A 22,290-nucleotide genomic window follows, 5' to 3' on the forward strand; every position below is an offset into this window, starting at 1 on the left:
CAGCAAATCATCAAAGATACCTTCCTACCACACCAGTCTTCCTAGTCTTATTTAATCTTTCCCTGAGGAAGTTCACTGGATGCAACCAGTTTGCAAATTGGAATGGTTCTGCGTATCCAGACTATTTTATCAGAGGAAAAAAGCAGAGGAATTGCAGCCAGCAGGCTTCACAAGATGTTTCCAATCCTTTGGGGCTTGTGTGCATTTTCCAGTTACTGAGGCATGTAGGGGTGGCTGGCCCTTTTTGCTCTCAGCTAGAGAAAAAGCCGTCATGATGAAGACTGGAAAAGCAGTAAAATGATGCCCTGAGTGCATTATGTTTTGATGTAAAAATATAAATAGAGTACAATTCACATTGATTAGGCAATGTGCTTTGGGAATTTCCAGTTAAGAATCTTACATATGTGCTTGGTTGCTTTTTCAGGTTCTTGTTCTGTGCTGTTTTTTCTCCTGTTTTTACATGAGCTGGTTTCCTTTTCACATACTTATATTGGGATCACTTTGAACCCCCCCCCCACCTTTCCCCCAATAACCATAGACGAGTGTCATTGTTCTGGGGTACTCCTCTGCTTCAACCTCTGTTTGCTTATAGATTCTAGTTCTTCTGATATTCTTACTTGTGTGTGTTGTGTATGGTGTTTCCCACAAGCTGACCTATTTCTCTTGTTGGGACAGGATAGCAGCATTCCTCCTCCCCAGGCAACACATGGTTGTAGAGAAGTGTGTATACTTTCCTGTGCACACCTTCAGAGTGCTATTAAAACTCATCAAGTTGAGCTGTACTGTCAGATAGGCAGAAATCCTTTCTGGAGCCTATAAATGCTTCAACTTCATAGAATTGCTGGGAAGGTTCTTGCAGTCATAAATATTCTAAACTAATTTGTACTCTGATAGTGTTCTGTAAACAATCAAGGGCACTGATCTAGTCTTTTACTGCATTTTGTTTCTGTTAGACTGGAACTTAGTCAATAATCGGTGCATTTTATATAAACTCATTATGTTGCAATGAAGAACTAAAGGGACAGAAAAATGGGGAAACTATTGGTTTTAGAGTGACAAATAGTGTTGTTTGTACAGTTTGGATCAATGCGTATAATGAGTGTAATTTGATAAAACTTTTTATTTTTATACTCAGTAATACTAGCTTGATTTGATAACTTCTATTGAACAAATGGATGTTTGAATATTTGTTAAAGAGTTTCTTAAGGTCAGATAGTTGAATTTGTTGCACTATTACTGTTACAATAAATTGTTGATACTATTAAATTTATGAAAATGGGCAAAACTGCTGGTCCAGCTACCTGCATCTGCACTTTTGGAGGGATACTGTATACTAAAGCATTTTTTTCAAATAAAGTTTTCCCTTCCTGTTTTATGAGGCTTATATAATGAGCTAATGAAACATGGTAAGGAACCTTTGGACTATATAAACCATCATCCAATTTCTTTACTAAATATACATGATAAAATGTGGATGTAACTCTAGCGTAAATACTAAGATATGGCATCATGGTGACAGACTGCAGATCGAGACTGATTGATTGAGTGATTCATAGGCTACCGTATTCAAAAGATTTTTGTCAGTTATAGATTAGAAACACAGACAAAGTATGTCACTGGTTGTTGAATGTGGAAAAATTCTTTAATTTATGGAACATGGTGCTTTGGTGTCGCACTGTAAAAATTTCCTTCTGTTTTTAATCAGCTTAATTAAACTGTGGTACTTCATCCATTTTAGTGTTTACAAATTGAGCTATTTCTCCACTTTTTAAGCCTCTTCTGGGACCTGACAGTGATATCCTTAATTTCCTCTCTTATTTAATTCGATATTGAAACAATTTACCAGATTTACTATACTGTGCAGTTCATAGTGTTGTCATCAGAAAAAAATATTCCTCTCAAAAAAATTTTTTCTTGAACCTGATTGAAGTTTGTCTTCAGATTGAAAGCCCCTGTTTCCTTTTCCTAACTCTTGAATGTTTCCTAACTCCTGTCCGAAATGATATAAGGTTTCCTGCCTGAGAGGGGATTGGACTAGATGACTTCCAAGGCCCCTTCCAAGTTTTTTTTATTATTGTTGTTGTTGATTCCTCAACTGTCTGAAATGGGATTTGGGAATAGGGTGGGGGTGGATGAGGCAGGATTGAATGGAATTTGCAAACATAGTAGACATATCACTAGCAAATCCTGCCAGATTTAAGACAGTTAGATGTAAAGTATTTTAAGGTTTGAATTTTTCTGAGTTGGGAAAGAATGCATCTTTTAGGACAGTTGCAATTACAAATTATGCCCACAACTAAAAGCGGATAATGTGTTGATGTATCTATCCCCTATCCCCCAAACTCCTGCTTACCTAGCAGTTCAAAAGCATGCAAATATGAGTAGATAAATAGGTACAACTTTGTTGGGAAGGTAACAGCGTTCCATGTGCCTTGGCGTATAGCAGTGGTTCTCAATCTTTTTAATGCCGCGACCCCCCAACCGGTCATAAGTAGAGGACTACCCAACCAGTCATAAGTCGAGACCTTTCCCTCCCTGGGAGCGCCACGCATGCGTGGTGCCGCCCCCTGCACCGGCCAAGGCATAGCTGGCAAGCGGCAGAGACGGAGCAGGCTGACCACCGGCCGGGCCACCAGCTGGCCCAGCCCAAAACCCGCCGGGCCCCATGTGCGCCAGCAACCCTCCCTGTGCCCACCGGCCTCCCACCTCCCACCCCTGGCCCTCTTTTATTTACATTTTTAGTAGTTGCTCAGCAGGGAGGGGTGGAAACTTCCAGACAGCTCACCTTCGCTGCAGAAAACCTGCAGTACCATTTGCAGAATGGGACTTTTGGCGGGCTCAGCAGGGCAGAGACAGTCTGGACAAATCCTGTTGGCTTTTGAAAGCCAACAGAATTAGACTCTATTCAAGAGAGTCTATTCTATTGGCTTTCAAAAGCCAATAAAATAAAAGGGAGTAGCACAGCTAAGGAAACGGGGAAAAAAATGGCGGATTGTGTTGTTTGGCGACCCCCGTGAAATGGTCGTTCGACTCCAAATGGGGTTGTGACCCACAGGTTGAGAACCGCTGGAGTATAGTCATGCTGGCCATATGACCACAGAAGTGTCTTCAGCCAATGCTGGCTCCCTTGGCTAAGAAACGGAGATGACCAGTGCTCCCTACAGTCAGAAATGACTGGACAGGGGAAATGTTTACTTTACCTTTTACCCCCAAACTATTGTTACATGCAATTGATGCAGATTCAATTAATCACCACATCAAAGTAATGAACTAAGATCCCTTTCCAAATTAGCAAAATCTATCATAATGATTTACACAATCTGTTTTCCAGGAGATGATTTCTCATTAATACAGCAAGAAATCTATATGGTTAAAGAATGCAAACACTGTAACATAGTAGCATACTTTGGAAGCTATCTCAGGTAAGATCACTTGCTTTTTATCTTGGTCTGAATTATTTTCCATGCCAACTTCCTGGAGGTAGCCAAATTTATCTGCAAATGAAAGCTGTGGCTTGAGAGTTGGCTATCTATTGCAAAATGCAGTTTGCTAAAGTTTTATTGCTAGGTGTGGAAGCTTTTCTTTACCTATGATGACATAACAATGAACTTTCCCATTGAATGTAAAGTGATCTGTTTCCAGTTCACCAGAATTCAGCATTTCATTGAACGTCATCCCTCACTAGAGTTGATCTTATTTCATGCACACATTTTAGGGCATCTAATAATTGCAAAGCCTCCATCTGTCCTTAGCTTTAGGTGTAGGTGAGAAATAACAGCATGCCACATATAAAAGCTGCTCAGTTGCTGTTGTTTTGTAAAAGGAAATTCTTGTGACCTACAGTCTGAACAATAAATTGAATGGTAAATGCACATTGTTCAATCTGGATTGTTTTAGAATAGTGATTCTGATCAGTTCTGCTTTATTTCAGCCATGAGAAGCTATGGATTTGTATGGAGTACTGTGGAGGAGGGTCCCTTCAAGACATTTATCATGGTATCTGAACATTTTATTTATTATGTTACTTTTATTGTGTCCCTCTTCTTCCCCATTTTCCTCCAATTTGTATTCATGGCAATTTTACTGTAAAAAAAAATACAACAATGTTACTTTCTATTGGTCATGAAAGTGGTTGCCTATTATGAAGCTCCTGTGGTGAGCAAGAGATTTGCTAGACCAGTGTTTCTCAGCATTGGTAAGCTTAAGACACGGGGAATTCTACTCCCAGAATTCCCCAGCCAGCACAGAAGTTGAAGTCCCCCCATATCTTAAATTAGCCAAGATTGAGAAACACTGGCTGAGGAATTCTGGAATTTGAAGTCCACAAGTCATAAAAGGGCCAAGTTTGAAGACCCCTGGTCTAGACAAACAGGGAAGAACCTTTCCAAATTGAGAGAAATTGCTTTTATTTGGTTTTCTTTGAGGCCACCCCTTTTCATCAAATTAATAATATAGTCCCAGACCTATAGTAGATTTGTATTTAGACAATTTCTGTATTTAGACAATGTCTGAAATGGTATAGGGTTTCCTGCCTGAGCAGGGGGTTGGACTAGATGACCTCTAAGGTCCCTTCCAACATCAGCATCATTAATTAATTAAAACTGAGAAACCAGTGGCCAGGGAATAAGATATGCAGAAGTCAAGTTCCAGAGCAGTAAAGGTGTAAGAAAGGCAGAGGCATCTTCAAAGCTTGATAAATTCAAGAATCAGTTAAAAAAAAAGCAAACAAGCATTTAGGTAGAATCCTTGCAGAAGTAACAAATAGTTATCTAATTGAAAAAGCAAGCTTTGATGGGACGTAATGTGTTTTTTTTTTTCATCAGCTGACTGGAATGAACATAAACTAGATTACAACAGGCTGGTACTATATAGATTACCTAGTGCTCTTGAGCCATATAGCACAGGCTGCCAATCTGTGCTATGATAAAGAAAACAAGGCACAGAAATTTTGTTCTAAACAAAACCACAATTCAGTTTTCTCTAAATGTTTACACCCAGATGTGTTAGATTTAAACTCTCATAATAATTGCATTATATCCTCTGGTAAAATCACAAGGCAGAGAATGGAAGCATCCATTTTTATTTTCAGTTAACCACACTTTCTTCTGGCCAAACTGACATTACTGTTTATCAGAGCATTGATCTGAATCATTGATAATGCATTAATGTTTTTAATACACTTATTTAACATCAATCACAATTTGCTTCAGTCTTAACAGCAAGCTTTTCAATAGTTTGAAAATGCTTCCAGCATTCTCACAACCACACAGATGCTTACATGTCATCCTAAGTAATAGTTATACATAGCCATGGTAAGACTTGGCAACTGCAAAACCAACAAACAAATGACAAAAAAATTAGCTGGTATTTGCCACTATAATTCTAAGTTTGGGACCTAAATGTAGAGAGGCAGATAACAACATGTATTTCTGGGGAAGGCTTCCATAATTGTGATGCCATCACAGAAAAGAACCCACCCAAAGTAATTGTCTTCTTGGCACATGCAGATGCCTATGGGAAGATCTCAGTGAATAGCTAGGTTCAGAGAAAGCAGTTCTTTATAATAAAATCAGGCCATTTAAACTTGTTTGGCACCAGAGATAAGCAAAGGGGATGTCATCACAGCTGTACGTGCATCCAAATTCATGTGGCATACCACTGCGAAAAATTGAGCACCATGCTTGGATAAATTTGTGGCCTAATCTTTTGTATCCTTTATTTTTGGCGCACCATATCCATTACAGTAACATTCGGTTGTTTCTTTGGCTTGTTTGATGCTTTAATTAGATTTAGTTTAATCAATAATTTGCTGCTGCCTATTTCAGCATTTGTAAATTTGCTTTTCCTTTCAGTAACGGGCCCACTGTCAGAGTTACAGATTGCCTATGTTTGCAGAGAGACATTGCAGGTAATGAATTGTTTCAGGTCACCAAATCATTTCTTTGGGCTGAGCTGGGATTTAAACTGGGGGGAAGGGGAGAGAGAAGTACAGTTCATACTCCCATCAGTTATTGCTCTGTGCTAATTGAAAGCAAACAGGTATCTTGCCTGTGTCTTTAAAGTATCTATATGCATCTCAAAGCAAATATCAACTTCTGAAGCAGTACCTTAAATCAGTTCCGTAACAGCTTCTTCTTAATTTTCATGTGAAACAGTGAAATGAGAGAACAACAACATGGATAAAGACATAAGAACAAGATTAAGACTTAATATTTCTATGTTTCTGCATGGTTAGCTGCACAGAATTGGTGTAGTTTCTGTCTCCACAAATTCCAGTTTAAAGGCGTTCATCTGAAAAGAGTGAGAAAATTTTACGGTTAAAACAGTGCTACAATAGAAAGGCAGAGAGAGACAGCACAGTAAGGTACATTAAGGAGCAGGGGGTGCCTTGGGGATAGAGAAGCCCGTGGGAAGCTCAGCGCTGGTCATGCACAAGTATCTCCCTGCTCAGGATCTGAAAATTCTGCTTACAGTTCTTACCTAGACTTTGTCCATTTAACAATCTGCAGGATTGCTTAAAAACGACAACTGGGAGTTGAATGATGTCTTGCTTAGTGACCGCTTCATTCAACAACAGAGATTCCTGTCCCAGTTGTACTTGTTAGGCAAGAACTACCTGTACATTAACTGTATTAGGACTATATTTAACATGAAGTTTTGGCACTTAGTATAACAATATTCAGAACTAATTGTAACAAGTTATCTGCAATAAAAACACAGCTTGAGCTTTTATGTTACCATGTAGACATTTCTTATACTAGTAATTAATGGATAGCAGCCACTTGGATTGGACAACTCTTCCTGCCCAAGAATGTGTAATGACTGATTTCCAAATGATCATATTATGCCACATTTTTCTACAGCCATTTGTTAAGCAAATAAGTTTCAATGATTTTCATTTTGGGGCCAGTCTTACTACTGCAATTGTTCTCAACATCAAGTTCCTTTCTTTGTTATCAAAAACATTGCATATCTAGATATTCCAATATCTCAGGGGCTGCCATAAAGAAGAGGGAATTAAGGTATTTTCCAAAGCACCTGAAGGCAGGACAAGAAGCAACGGGTGGAAACTAACCAAAGAGAAAAGCAACCTAGAACTAAGGAGAAACTTCCTGACAGTGAGAGCAATTAATCAGTGGAACAGCCTGCCTCCTGAAGCAGTAAATGCTCCAACACTGGAAGTTTTTAAGAAGAGACTGGACAGCCATTTGTCCGAAATGGTGTAGGGTTTCCTGCCTGAGCAGGGGGTTGGACTAGATGACCTCCAAGGTCCCTTCCAACTTTACTACTATTACTATTACTAATACCAATTTAGGAGTAACCCTTTTCCTTGAGTTTCTTGAATAGCCTTTTCCACTATCCTTTACAGTTATTTAATTAGTCTTTTCTCTTTATCAAACCAATTAATCAGTGGGACAGCTTTTCTTCAGAAGTTGCGAATACCCCATCACTGGAAGTTTTTAAAAAGAGTTTGGACGGCCATTTGTTTGGAATGGTATAGGGTCTTCTGCTTGAGCAGGGGATTGGACTAGATGACCTCCAAGGTCCATTCCAACTCCGTAATTCTGCATTCTGTAATAGAAATTATATCCTTACTAACTGTTTCTTTTTCTGACTCTTTTTTCAGGGACTTGCTTATTTGCACATGAAAGGCAAAATGCATCGGGACATTAAGGTATGTGACTCTAAGAAAAATCTTTAGCTTGTGGCCCAGTAGTGAGAGGTCTATGATTCAAATGTTGAAGAACAGAGGCCCAGTATCCTTTATTATTGGTCCTGTAGATTGTTGGAATTGTATGTCTATGGAGATTATCAGTCATCCAGGTCATGGTTGTCCCAAAGATGGTTTTTCAAGAGGCAACTGGATTTTCTTGTTTTTCTTTGAAGATGTTTCGCTTCTCATCCAAGAAGCTTCTTCAGCTCAGTTAGGAGTTGTAGTTCATCAATACCTAGATAGCCACCATTTCCCTATATTTACTCTAAAATAGTTTCTACAGGGTAGTAAATAATTTACACTTTCGAAAACTTTTTGTATTTTAGGGTGCAAATATTCTGTTGACTGACCACGGAGACATCAAGCTAGGTGGGTAACTTAGCTTTTTGGTTTTTTTCCTTCCATTCAGTCATGTCTGATTCTTGGAGAGTGCCTGGACAAATTCCTATAGTTTTCTTGACAAGGTTTTTCAGAAGTGGTTATCCATTGCCTCCTTCCCAGGGCTGGAAGAAAAAGACTGGCCCAAGGTCACCCCGCTGGCTTTGAGCCTAAGGTTGGGACTAGAACTCCCTGTCTCCCGATGCCTGAACCACTACACAAAAGTGGCTCCCATATAGTTTTCCATAATATAATAATTATAATTCAGAGTTCATGAAATTTATAATATATCATAATACATAATATATAAGCACACACACATATATATATAATGCATAATATAATTTCATAACAGCTTCCATAATCTTTTATCATATACTATAGATATTTGGAATTGCAACTCTACATTTTTTACTATATCTCTTAGAACTCCTGACCATTGGCCAGGACCATTGGAGTCCTGCAGACACTTGAATTATATCTCTTATAAGCCGGTAGGCTTATAAGAGATATAATTCAAGTGTCTAGAGGACACCAGTTTGGCTAATGTCTATGATATCTTCAAAACAAATTTTCTAGCCTTAAAATGGCAGTCCCACAACCTTATTAGAGATTTCATTTGGTTAAAGAACTTAATTAACTAGAGGAAAAAAAGGAAGGTGAGTTGTGTAAGTCTCTCTTACACAAGGTAAGGAAGAACAACAGGGCTGCTCAACAATCTGACACTTTTATGATACAGTATACCCCTGTCTTGCAAACAGGAAAATCGTATGCTTCTGGAGTTTCTCTTGAAATATTATAATCATCATCATCTAGAGAAAAAAATAATGTTTAATCAACAAAAAACGGCTTACAGTTTAAAAATATAAAATATGCAGTCCTTAAAAACAATATTTGGTAAACAAGTAGATCATTGCAATAAAAACAATGAAATATAACAAATTGAGATCTTCAGGACATAATCAATATAACTTCAAATACAATAGCAAGAAGATAAAAACCTCATAAAAAGCAATAATGATTAAATCTTGCCAAATATAGAGCACAGTAAAAACTCTGGTTTTAATCATTGGTTTAGTAGTTTTCTTCTTTACCTTAACGAAGGATGCATTTTAGAACTCTCTTACATATGGGGCAGCAGGGATTATAACATTTTAAAGAAAATCTGATTTCTAGTTGTAGGTCTATAGAATTGTATTGAATTTTGGCAGTTTTAGCAAACCTGCGGTTTCATTATAGTTCCTTAATCTTAAGGATGTTTATTTCCTTACAAAGCACGGTGGCAGATCTCCATTTCATGTATTAGCTGAACTGCCTGAAGTTTACATCCCCTAGTCCCAAATGCATAGGAGTAAGTTTTTGTTACTTAGTAGTGAAAGAAAATGTATATATTTGAATATATTTGGAATCTCCCTTTTTATATCTACCATGAATCTTGGTAATGAATGCTAGTCATAAAGGGGAATCTTAGAACATTGGTTCAGACCTACAATTTATCATGTCAGTTCTTTTTTTTCCATTTTACAAGACAGAACAAAATAACACAGTAATGTTACCCATCTAGAAACTTTGATGGGGGGTGAATTTAAGTCTAGATCTGCCACATTGAATTATAATCAGGGCAATAGCCAGTCAAAATTGTGTGGTCGGCAAGGCTTTGATTGATGATTATGTGCCATTAAATGGGTCTTGACTCCCGGTAGCCACATAATTTTTTTTTCCATGCCAAGGCTTTTATTTCACAACAGTCTGAATTCAAGCTTCAAAATGCTTGTAGTGGTAATGGAAAATTGAATGTGAGATGTCATACTGTTCTGGAGGAAAGAAGAAAGATGAGAGAAATTTAACTATATACTATTTATAATCTAAGGCCTAAGAAATGTAAGGCATTGGGACAGAGTGTTACTTTTGTTTGAGCTGACAATCTGTCCCTGATGCAGTAAATATGCTTAATACTTGTTTACTGAACCAAATTGTGACAGGTGCTTATATGAGGTCTTGGCCAAAATAACCAGAAGGCACAGCACTGTCTTAGCAGAACTTGCTTCCATTCTGCTGTCCTATATTAAATGTCTGTAACTTTAGTTCCATTCATTTACTTACTAAGATTGATTTCTGTAGCAGAATCAGGAACTAAAGTTCTTATTCCTGGCACTAGCTCTAGATAAACCCTTAAATATTATCTACTTACCTGAAGGATCTGGCGTTCACATACCCCTGATGAGAACAAAGATCTAAATATTTTCTTGGATATATGCATGAAAAGGAAGACAACTTCTAGAAATGTCTTCAATTTTTTTCCTTCTGCAGCTGACTTTGGCGTAGCAGCAAAAATAACAGCCACGATCGCAAAGAGGAAATCATTTATTGGCACCCCTTACTGGTAATAAGTTCCTTGGGATTATTTAAATAAGGGCCACTGACCTTGAACCAGGGTTTCCTGACTGTGCTATAAAGGATCTGAAATAGAATCATTCAGCTAAGGTTACGCTACATTGAAAATAGCAGTTTGTAGATTATTGCATCCCTCTACATCAGTGTTTCTCAACCTTGACAATTTTAAGGCATGTGGACTTCAACTCCCAGAATTGAAGTCCACATGCCTTAAAATTGTCAAGGTTGAGAAACACTGCTCTACATAGTTATTGGATAGACAGTCTCTATGTGGAATATCTTCTGCTAAACACAGCTTTGGGTCCACTAAAAGTCAAACAAGGAGGGTAACATGGAAACAGAAACACATGCAATAATTTTTACAATTTAGGAAATATGTTTTGCTGTAGCGGATATCTATGAATTTCATTTCATACACAGCATTGTTCACATGCTTAGGCAGCTGTTACAGCAAAAGAAACAGCTAAAATGAGTTTTGGAATACAAACATTGATGTATAGGTTTATGGTCAATCTAACGAACAAGTTGTAATAGTGTTTTGTGAATTTCAATTGCTGTACTTTACTATAAAGAAGCATACATATATAACTCCGACAAACAAATCTCCTAGTCTTCATGATAACAGAAGTATGTTTGAATTTGCTTGCGGATAGTCTTTATTTATGGAAAAGCTGATCTTGTGTGCTTTTGAATTGGCCAGATTGTCATTTCTTGAAGCTTGAGAATTATTTTCAGAACAATGTCTGTCAAAACTTTCGGTGCATTCCTCAAGTTCCATGATTGTTGAATCAATATAAACAGCATTAGGTTCAGGCATGCACAGCTTGTGACCCATGAAGTAAAAAATGTCTCATATCAGCTCACTTGGAACTTGAGAAACCTGCTTTTAGCTGGCTGGATTTAGGAAACCAGGGACAGAACAATGATAAGCCAAGATGCATGACAGCTTCATTTGGCTTGATGGGTTGTCAAAAAATATAGGCTGTTTCATATGTATCAGACATATATTCATAATATGCTGCCCAGTGAATCTAGGTTGTTAGAGAAGGATTGACCTATTCTTGCTCTCTAATTGGTAGTATTATTTCTCTTGTTAAGGATGGCTCCAGAAGTGGCAGCTGTAGAAAAGAACGGTGGCTACAACCAACTCTGTGACATCTGGGCTGTGGGCATAACAGCAATTGAGCTTGGAGAGTTGCAACCACCTATGTTTGACCTTCATCCCATGAGGTCTGTAGTTAAGACAGGGGCATCTCCATTGTAACTGTGCAAAAGTTAAAGCAAAGGAAGAGGAAAATTGCATTTTCTAAACTTGCCTATTCTCTTTTTCAGGGCTCTCTTTCTAATGTCTAAAAGCAACTTTCAACCTCCAAAGCTAAAAGAAAAAACAAAATGGTGAGTCTTGAGCGCTATTCCTTTTTTGCAAGTGGGCTGCCAGAAAATTGAGGATAGGTTAAAATACCAGAGGGAAAAAACTTTTATCCTGAGGAATGAGACATAACTGGAGCAAGAATATGAAATGGAATACTGAAAACTGTTAACCAGCTGGGAGAGAGTACATTTACTACTTCCATTTAGGTCTGTTTAGTCCATTATACATTAGTTCTGTGTTAACTACCAATTTTATAAAAATTACATCTTCCATTTGCTTTACAGGTCATCAACATTCCATAATTTTGTCAAAGTAGCACTTACAAAAAATCCAAAGAAGAGGCCAACTGCTGACAGACTTCTGACAGTAAGTATGTTTCTTTTTTTTTTTCCTTTTTTTTTTTAGGAGGGGGCTAACATGAAAGTCTCATCCCAACTAATGGAGCAAACATTCAAACTTTCAGAAGATCAAGAGGCCCTCTGTTTTTGAAAAATGTAACTATTAAAGAAATGTCAGGCATGCAGAAGTCTCTTGTTTCCATAATAAATACTTTTGAGTTAAGACTGTGTTATATGTCGAGCCTGCTACCCAAATTGTGCTTTTTACATGCAGTATTGATGAAATTGGATTTCTTTTGTAACAAAGAAAATTTGTCTGGAAATCACAGAAAAAAAGCGAACTTCTCAGATTAATGAGGACATTATGTAAATTAGAATTATGGGAAGGTCACTTTTTTGAAGGCAGCAAAGTCCACATTCTGGATAGAGAGGACCACTGGTTTGAAAGAGGGGTCAAAGAGGCCATCTACATTAAGGTTAAATATCCCTCTCGCAACAGAGGGGGAGGGATATGACACCACCAATCTCCTGTTTAAGTTCTTTCAGCAGTTTCAAGAAGGTTCCACATCCATTTGCAGTATTCAGGTGACCCTGAGGGCATAGATAAATCTCCAAGTGGCCTCAACGACTTTCAGAAAGAATGCTAACAGCCAGATGAGTGCAAAGAATATAAATCCCTCCATATTCCACCATTCAGTCAGAACTGAAGAAGCTTCTTGGATGAGAAGCGAAATGTCTTCAAGGAAAAGCAAAATCCAGTTGCCTTTTGAAAAAAGCAACTTTGGGACAATTATAGAATATGTGTAGCAAGTTACTTCTTACATATATGCTTAAAAGAAAAACATTATACAAATGATTGCTAGTAGGTTTCTGGTTTAGACTGAATGGTTTGTTGGTTGCATTGAGTATGGAATGTTCTCTCCAAGAGTCTTAGTTGCCGCTAATTCTTTTTAAGAAAAAAAAAGCTTAAAAGAAAACAACCCATGCCTTAACTTGCAATACAAATATTTTAGATCTATTCTCTTATACTATTTTTTTTTTTTTTTTTTTTTTAGCATAGCTTTGTTGGACAGCCTGGACTTTCTCGTTCTCTGGCTGTTGAGCTCTTGGACAAAGTGAACAATCCTGATAACCACCCCCATTATACTGAGGCAGATGATGATGATTTTGAGGTGAGTTCTTCCTGGCAATTTCCTTACCTTAATTTTGGATGAAATAGTAAAGTAGTGTGTCAGCTGGGCTGTTTCATTCTCAGGGATTGATAGGGACCCCCAGGCAAGGAATGCTGTCTTGGCTATTTAGAATTAGTGCTCTTGATGGGTCTGTCCCTGAAGATGATTTGAAGACTTGAACTGGCACAGAAAGCTACTGTTTATAAGCAGTCTTCAACTTATGACCACAATTGGAACTGGAATCTTGGTGGTAGAATGAAGTGGCCATTAAATGAAACATCATGAGTTGCAGCAGCCTCTGGTCATAAGTACGGGCAGACCCTCCCTCCCCCAATTTTCATCATGCGCCCACAGAGTTGCTGTAACAGCTATTACTCAGGCACAGGTTGTTTTAATTTTACATGGTCACTGAACGAATGATAGCAAGTTGAAGGATACCTGCAGTTGCTTAGAAGAGTGCATAAATTACAGACTCTTGAATATTCTACCATGTAATATTATTAATTAATACAGATTAGGAAGTTATTAAAAATCTCTGATATGAAATTATCCAATTCTAAGGTCTATTTGGCATCTTTTTTAAAAAAAAATCTCATTTTTCTCCTGTTTTAAATTCCTGGGCAATCTGACAACTTGTGTAGTTTCTTTAACAATGCAAATATTGCTTTACATCCATGATATAAATTAGCATCAGACTATTATAGACAGTGTAATATCTTAAATTGCAAATTTTTGTAAAGGTCTTTATTTTAAAAATATTTATTTAGGTTTTTTTTAAAAAATTGTCTTTAAAAATAAAATTATTATGTAAAGCACCATAAAGCCAGGAACTTGAATGAACTCTTGGAAACTTTGTACAAACCACAGGTAGAAAAAAATCCCAGCTGCAAAAACATGTCAGTTTTGCAATTGTGAGGTAAATTCTTTTTAAGTTCAGAAGGCGCTCTGAATGTCTGCTTTTTTTAATCCTGTAGCCACACCCTATTATTCGCCACACGATTCGCTCTACCAACAGAAATGTTAGAGCCGAAAGGACAGCATCTGAAATTAATTGTGAGTTTCCAATATGTTTTTAAAGTAATCTATTCTTCACCCTGTCATGTACTAAATCAAATAGAAATGTTTATCTTTAAAGTAGTCTTCCCCACTCCAGTGTCTTCTAGATTGGGTGGTCTACAATTCTCAGTATCCCTGGAAAAGGGTGTTCTGAGGAATGGAATAAAATATTCTGAACTTATAAATTGAATTGAGGGTATCTCCTTGGGCTGTTGTCTAGGAACTCCAAGAAAAAAAGGGGGGGGGAAATATTCTGTCTCTCCCCCCCCCCCCCCAGTTAGTGCCAAACTTCCTTAATCATTCTGGCTTTCCATTGAGCAAAATCTTAGAAAAATAGGCTGAGCAATTTTTGTTCACTGTAAATTCATTTATGATTGGTTTGTTGTATCAGAAAGAGGAAGCAGGCCTACTGAAAAGGCTTCATTGCTCTGTGTTTTGGCCAAATATTTACCATAATATCACTATTAGCCCAGAAAATTGGTATTTTGACATTTGCAAAAAAAAACCCTCTATTATTAAAATCCATATCATTTAACCATTTGTAAATATTCTTTGTGGGTGTATGCACGGAGATGCGCTTGGTGGCCGCCTGGACAATTCCATGCCATTTGCTTGGCAATATTTCCAGAAGTGGTTTGCCACTGCTTCTTTCTAGGGCTGAAAGAGTCTGACCAGACTCAAATCATCTGTTTAATTTCATGCCTAACGGAGGGCTGGAACTCACAATCCACTAAACAGTTTACTATTGTGCAATATACTGTTCCATATTGAAAAAAGAAGGAAAAAATATCCTGGGGGAAGCCAACAAATCAATTAATATAAAATTATTTATATTTTTTAACACATTTTATTGGTTTTTTTAAATTCTTAAGAAAAAGTACTCAGGACCCACCGTGGTGGTTGGGTGGTCAACATTCAAAAGTAAAAATATATATAAACAACTCAACTTGATACATTTCACTATCCCCTCTCTATTTCCCTCGATTAACATAATACATTTAAATATTCCATTTCTATTTTAAATTTCTTACTACTAAACCTGTTTTATAACTTTATCAGTTTACAATTACCATAGTTTAAGTTTAAAACAACAAATTATCAATTCTAATTCTTAATCTCTCACATTCCTCATTTTATCACCAATCTCATTTATTTCTTCTTCCACTACACAATAGCTATCCTAATTAACAATAAAATATTAATCAGCCCTATACATATGTAATCCCAGAATCAATCCATCTCTTTAAAATAACGGGATAATATTAAACCTTAATTCATTCAGATTCATCAAACAAAATTCAATTTTTCTCCAATTACTTATCATGCCTTATCACATCTTTGTTGTCATACAGAAAGTCATCCTAGTAATTTAAAACACTCCATTAATTAATGGCAGCATCCAATCTAAACAGTCATCATTTTTTCAATTCCAATACATAATGATTTTCATTTTATTCCCAAACGCTACATAATTACACAAATCCAGTACATTCTTAATCTGTTTAAAATATCTATTCTAATAATCACGCTCCTCTGTGTGTGTGTGTGTGTGTGTATGTGTGTGTGTGTGTGTGTGTGTATATATATATATGTGTGTGTGTGTGTGTGTGTTTTCTGAGGTTTTTGCGGGTATTTGTATGTAGGTCTTTGGTTGTTCGGGTTTTCTCCCGCGTAAAATTGGAAGTGTCTTGGCGACGTTTCGACGAAGTCCCATTCGTCATCTTCAGGCTGGTGTTTTCAGCTTCGTGCTTTGAGCAGCAATGTGTGGTCTTAGCTGTTTCTTCCTTTTAACTGCCAGTGGGGGTATGAACTGATTGGGTGGGAGCTTGGCTGTGTTCTGATTGGGTGGAGGTGTGTTCTGAATGGTTAGGGGCTTGGCTGTGCTCTGATTGGCTGGGGGAGTGTTCTGTTTGGTTGTGCTCAGGTTAGTCTGAGTTGCAGAGAGGTTTGAGATTTTGGGCTGCCTTGCTACTTTTTGGCTTCGTGGTCGTGCTTCCTCTTCATGGAGGGTGTCAGTTTGCTTCATGTATGGATTGGAGGGGTTTAAAGTGGCTAATGATGCAGCTGTGGTCTGGCTTCTGGTTTGTGGTCGTGCCTCGTCATCGGTGTGGCTTTGGGTTTGTTTTTTGCGTGGATGTGTGGTGGTGACCTCCTGTGTGGTTTTTGTGAGTGTGGGTCTGGTATCATTTTTTGTGTTAGGGAGTCGTTTGTCAATAAGGGCGGGTTTCCAAATGGCTGGTAGGCGGGAGGTATCATCTCGCTTGTTCATGCTGTGTGGGCGTTTTTCTATCTCGATGGCTTCTCTGATTATTCTGTTATTAAAATGTTCACTTTTGGCAATGGTTCTGGTATTTTTAAAGTCAATTTCATGTCCTGTGGCTTTAAGGTGTTGGACCAGGGAAGATGTTGGTTCCTCTTTTTTGACTGAGTTCTTATGTTCTTCAATGCGTGCACTTATTCTTCTGTTGGTTTGTCCGATGTATGTGGTGGGACAAGTGGTGCATGGGATTTCGTATACTCCTTGATTTTCTAATTCAATTTTATCTTTGGGGTTTCTAAGGATGGTGGATATTTTTCTGTTTGTGCAGAATGCTGTTTTGATGTTGTGTTTATGGAGGATCTTACTGATTCTGTCTGTGGTGCCTTTTATGTATGGGAGGAGGGCTTTGCCGTTTTCTTGTTCTTTGTCTTGGATTTTAGTGGGGGTTTCTTTTTGGATTAGGTTTGTAATCTTATTTCTATGGAATCCATTGGATGTTAGTACATTGGTGAGAGTGTGTAGTTCGGGTTTTAGGTGTTGTTCGTCAGCTAAGCGTTTTGTTCTGGAGATGAGTGTCTTGGCTACAGAGTTGATCTGTGCTGGGTGGTGGTGTGAGAGAGCGTGCAGATAGCGGTTTGTGTGTGTTTTCTTCTGGTAGATGGTGTGTCCTAGGGAGCCATTGGATTTCTTGTAGACTAAGACATCCAGGAAGGGAAGTTGGTTGTTAGCTTCTGTTTCCATGGTGAACTGTATTTTGGGGTGTAGGCTGTTGAGGTGTGTGAGGAAGTTGTCCAGTTTTTCTTTCCCATGTGGCCAGATTATGAAGGTGTCGTCTACGTATCTGAGCCAGAGTTTGGGTTTGTGATCCGATTTTTCTAGAGCTTGGGTTTCAAAGTGTTCCATGTAGAGGTTGGCAATGACAGGTGAGAGGGGTGATCCCATGGGTGCTCCTTCTGTTTGTTTGTATTTTTGTCCATTATAGATGAAGTATGTGTTGGATAGGCAGTGGTTGGTCAGATCTAAGATGTGTTTGGGGGGGTTATATTTGTTTTGAATAGCTGTCAAGGCTTCTTTGATAGGCACTTGGGTGAAGAGGGATATGACATCGAAGCTCACTAGTAGGTCGCTGGGCTGTAAGTTTTGTTTCTTTATGATCTCTATAAACTGGAATGAGTTTTTTACGTGTGAGGTGATGGATTCTGCATAGGGCTGTAATTGTTTGGCGAGAAATTTGGCTAGGTTTTGTAGAGGTGAGCCTATGGAGCTGACTATAGGTCTGAGTGGGGTTCCTTCTTTGTGTATCTTGGGGAGACCATAGAGTTTGGGGCATCTGGATGATTTCTCTCTGGGAATGATTCTTTGCTGGATCTCTTCGCTAATGGGGGAGGCTTTTATTTTGGATCTGGTGAGCACAACCAAACAGAACACTCCCCCAGCCAATCAGAGCACAGCCAAGCCCCTAACCATTCAGAACACACCTCCACCCAATCAGAACACAGCCAAGCTCCCACCCAATCAGTTCATACCCCCACTGGCAGTTAAAAGGAAGAAACAGCTAAGACCACACATTGCTGCTCAAAGCACGAAGCTGAAAACACCAGCCTGAAGATGACGAATGGGACTTCGTCGAAACGTTGCCAAGACACTTCCAATTTTACGCGGGAGAAAACCCGAACAACCAAAGACCTACATACAAATACCCGCGAAAACCTCAGAAAACATATATATATATATATATATATATATATATATATATATATATATATATATATATATATATATATATATATATATATATATATCAGTGGTTCTCAACCTTTCTAATGCCGTGACCCCATAATACAGTTCCCCATGTTGTGGTGACCCCCAAGTGGGTGTGGCCACCAATAAGAGGGAGTAGGACAGCTAGGGAAAAGGGAAAAAAATGGCGGACAGCATGGTTTGGCGACCCCCGTGAAATGGTCATTTGACCCCAAATGGGGTCCCGACCCACAGGTTGAGAACCACTGATATATATTATATGTATATATATATGTATGTATGTATATATGTATGTCTTTGGTTGTTCGGGTTTTCTCCCACGTATGCAATCTTCGATCTCCGGGAAGAGTATACTCCAGTTATTTATTGTTAAAACAACTTTTAAAACAATAAAAACAGTTATATACAAGGTTAAAACAACTTAGCTTTCGCTGGTCCTCTGCCAGCGTCCTCAGAGTGGGGCTTAGGGAAAGTTCTTTTTATCCCCTTGCTGATCCAACTGCCTACTCATTGCCCTCGTGACAGGGCCACTCTTCCTGATTGCCTGTAACTGCCTTAACTGATAGATAATTTGGAGAAGGGAAGAGTGATAGGAAAGGATGATGGTAGGCAGGAACGGTACACAAGTAGGCAGGTTAGGGAAAGGGAAAAATTGGAGAAGGGAAGGATGACAGGGATGGACAACAGAAGACAAAAAGGGTGTATGAATCGGCAGGTTAGGAGAGGAGGGGAGTTGGAGGAGGAAGATGAGATAGGAAATGGCAGTGGAACGCAAAAACGGCAGGTAGACCAGCAGCCCAACAGGGAGAATAAAAAGGAGGAACTCCGTGACAGGACTCGTGTGGTGTCGAATCGGAGGAGGCACCTTGCATTGGGTAGAGAGGAGGGATTGAGGAGTGTGTTGGCAATAGCAGCGCAGGGAGGAGGAGGCGGCACAAGGATGACAGAGCAGAAAAATACAAAATTGGAGTGCAAAAAAGAGAGGGCGGAACAGTTAAGGCAGTTACAGGCAATCAGGAAGAGTGGCCCTGTCACGAGGGCAATGAGTAGGCAGTTGGATCAGCAAGGGGATAAAAAGAACTTTCCCACCCCCTAAGCCCCACTCTGAGGACGCTGACAGAGGACCAGCGAAAGCTAAGTTGTTTTAACCTTGTATATAACTGTTTTTATTGTTTTAAAAGTCATTTTAACAATAAATAACTGGAGTATACTCTTCCCGGAGATCGAAGATTGCATCATTGAACAAATATGCCCGGGATTTGTATTTTTACAACCATTAAGTGTGTGTGTGTGTGTGTGTGTGTGTGTGTGTGTGTGTGTGTGTGTGTATAAAATTTGGATTGCTAGCAAAGAATTAAGGGAGAACTGGGATAGCTATTTAGAACTTTTTAGTTCTTTTCAACCAGACATACCCTTCTGAGATTCGAACCTGGGCCATCTGCATGTTAGGCAGCTGCGTTAACCTCTAGGCCACAGGCTCTTTCTCACTTTTGCCAGCTGTGTTAGGGAGGGAAGAAACAGGGGAGGAGAATTATCTAGAGTGCTGTATGCTACACCCTGTTACCCAAATATGGAAGAGAGGAATCTTTTGCCTTGTATCAGCTCAAACTAGAGCCATCCACAGGCAGCAGTCGCAACTGCGACACCATTAAAGTAAAATTTAATCTTGTAAACCACCTTCCTTCCCAAAGACATAAAAGCTGCTTTATTTAGCCAGGGAAATAATTCCCACAAAGCTCTTACAGGTAAAAAACAAAGTCAAATAGAGAGAGTAGCAAGAAAAAGTCTCACCCGAATTCACCACGGGAGCTCTTACAGCTTAGATGTTCTTGACTTGCGGTTTGAAGCAGCAGGGTGATCGGCCATTTTACTGGCCGATCTTCTTCGTCGGCCCTCAGAGATCACCCGGACAGCTGGAGGAGCCACTGCTACTCCGCAGCCGAGCTGAAGCCTCCCTGGCGACTCCAGGGCGACTTTCGACCCGTATAAGGGTCAATTGGTGGAGGGAAAGCTAGCCGACGAGGAGACAAGTCTGTTCATACGACTAGGAACGCCGCGAATTGGAACCGGAATTTATATTTTATATTTATATTTTAATGCAGAACAGTATATTCTAATTTCCTTAGTATTATCATATAAGAAGACAATAATCACATACCTTGCATTTTAATTATTATTTTACAAAAATTATTATTTTACAATGCTGATATACTTGAACTTTTGATAGGTTGGGTTCTTTTATAATTATGTGTTTGTGTGTCTATGTGGGCACGCAAGCGTTTGAACTTTTAAAATCTACTGCAGGAGAATGTCATGTTTAAAATTGCAAATATCCATGTTTTGTAGTTGACAAGTTGCAGTTTGAACCACCTTTAAGGAAAGAGACAGAAGCCCGGGATGAAATGGTATCAATTGATTAATTTTTCCTCCCTCTGCTCTCTCTGTAATTCTTCCATATATTCTTGATTCTAATAAGTAGTGTGTCATATTACATTTAATAAGGAAAGAAAGAAGAGTTAGTAGGATTTATTAGATTAAAGATACACAATTAATATTGGTTTTTATGTTGGTGTCACAATAATCCTGTCTTGGAAATTTTATGAGTTGAACCAAATATTTTAAAGTTGCTGAGGTTAAAAAAGACTGATCTAAAATATATTCCATAATTGTGGCTGAACTCCAATTGTGAATCTCATAAAGCATTAATGAGATTATCAGTTTTTTTTCCCCGTCCTCTGTATCTCATTGTTTAGCAACAGCCATCCCATCAATTCCCATTGCTGTTTTTAACTGAATCCCACTGGTCATTAGGCAAAGACTCCCCAGTCCAAGCCATTCCTGGTTTATCCCTCCAAGCTCTCAGATTCAGTAAAGTAAGGGATTATGTCCTCAGCCTGCCTTTGAACTTCCCACACCCCTGTCTCTCCCTTTCTTTTGCACCGGTGCAGTCAGGACTTCTCTCACACCCCACCCAGGGCATCTGTTCACACCCTGTCCAGAGCTTTCTTTCACAAAGAAGCTAAAATGGTTCTTCTTTAGCCCTGGCACAGCTAGGACCTTCTTTCCTGCACCCTGCTCCTTTCACAAAAGAAAGCCCTGGGCAGGGTGCAGGAGAAACCCTGACTACACCAGCACAAATTGAGTTGTTACAAAAGAATGCTGCGGCCATTCCAGTAGTGATGTGTGGTGCAGCGGGTATGGCAAGGTCATGCAATGGAGGCAGCTGATAGCAATGAATAGAGGGCTGGCCAGAAAGTGGTCATAAATACAGGTCTTATCCCAATGGGACTGAATTTTGTTGTTGAGACGACTAGAGTGCTGCAGTAGCTGGAACTTCAGGGACTGGTCATAAGTCCCTTTGTTCAGTGCCGTTGTAACTTCAAATGGCCGCTGAAAAAACAAATGTTAAGTGAGGATTACTGTATTTCAAAACTTTATGGCCGCTGCTTTTGGCTATGTGAGATTGAAGCCTGGCTTCTCCTCCTGATACCTACTATATGTGCTACCCCTTGTCTTGCTTGAATTTTCCAGACCAAACTAAGTCAGTTCTGTGTCTAACTTGGAAATTGCTTTGCCTCAATTGTTACCGCGTCTGTAAAGCTTCCATTTCAAAATAATTGCAGCAGTGCTAACCTTTGTTTTGGAGGATTGAGTCCTCTTGAGAAGTTACTCATCTGTGGTTTTATGCATTGGCAGAGAATACCAGCCGGAGCACCCTTTGCTTCACATTGGAGCCCTTTCACTGATGGTGGAGGTTTTGCCAAGTAAGTTTTGCATGGCTCTGTCCTGAAAAATAACGGGGATTTCATGGTAATCATGCTATTGAGAGGAAAGTGGGGGGAGCA

The 22,290-nt window shown here is 38.9% G+C and overlaps 1 protein-coding gene across 4 annotated transcripts in view; it reads left to right on the plus strand.

Moving 5' to 3' along the window:
* MAP4K5 (mitogen-activated protein kinase kinase kinase kinase 5) overlaps positions 1-22,290 on the plus strand; it is a 125,345-nt gene that overhangs the window by 70,147 nt on the left and 32,908 nt on the right. For all 4 annotated transcript variants that reach the window (XM_039329460.1, XM_039329459.1, XM_039329458.1 and 1 more), the window contains 13 exons: positions 3,332-3,422; positions 3,932-3,996; positions 5,853-5,908; positions 7,628-7,675; positions 8,041-8,083; positions 10,403-10,475; positions 11,585-11,716; positions 11,819-11,881; positions 12,143-12,224; positions 13,252-13,368; positions 14,343-14,421; positions 20,792-20,850; positions 22,142-22,209. In XM_039329460.1, the coding sequence (XP_039185394.1) occupies positions 3,332-3,422; positions 3,932-3,996; positions 5,853-5,908; positions 7,628-7,675; positions 8,041-8,083; positions 10,403-10,475; positions 11,585-11,716; positions 11,819-11,881; positions 12,143-12,224; positions 13,252-13,368; positions 14,343-14,421; positions 20,792-20,850; positions 22,142-22,209 (976 nt within the window). The remainder of the gene's footprint in view (positions 1-3,331; positions 3,423-3,931; positions 3,997-5,852; positions 5,909-7,627; positions 7,676-8,040; positions 8,084-10,402; positions 10,476-11,584; positions 11,717-11,818; positions 11,882-12,142; positions 12,225-13,251; positions 13,369-14,342; positions 14,422-20,791; positions 20,851-22,141; positions 22,210-22,290) is intronic.

This window comes from Crotalus tigris, unplaced genomic scaffold (genome assembly GCF_016545835.1).
Source record: "Crotalus tigris isolate CLP2741 ecotype Arizona unplaced genomic scaffold, ASM1654583v1 scf7180000024398.1132909, whole genome shotgun sequence".
In the NCBI taxonomy this organism is placed as follows: domain Eukaryota; kingdom Metazoa; phylum Chordata; class Lepidosauria; order Squamata; family Viperidae; genus Crotalus; species Crotalus tigris.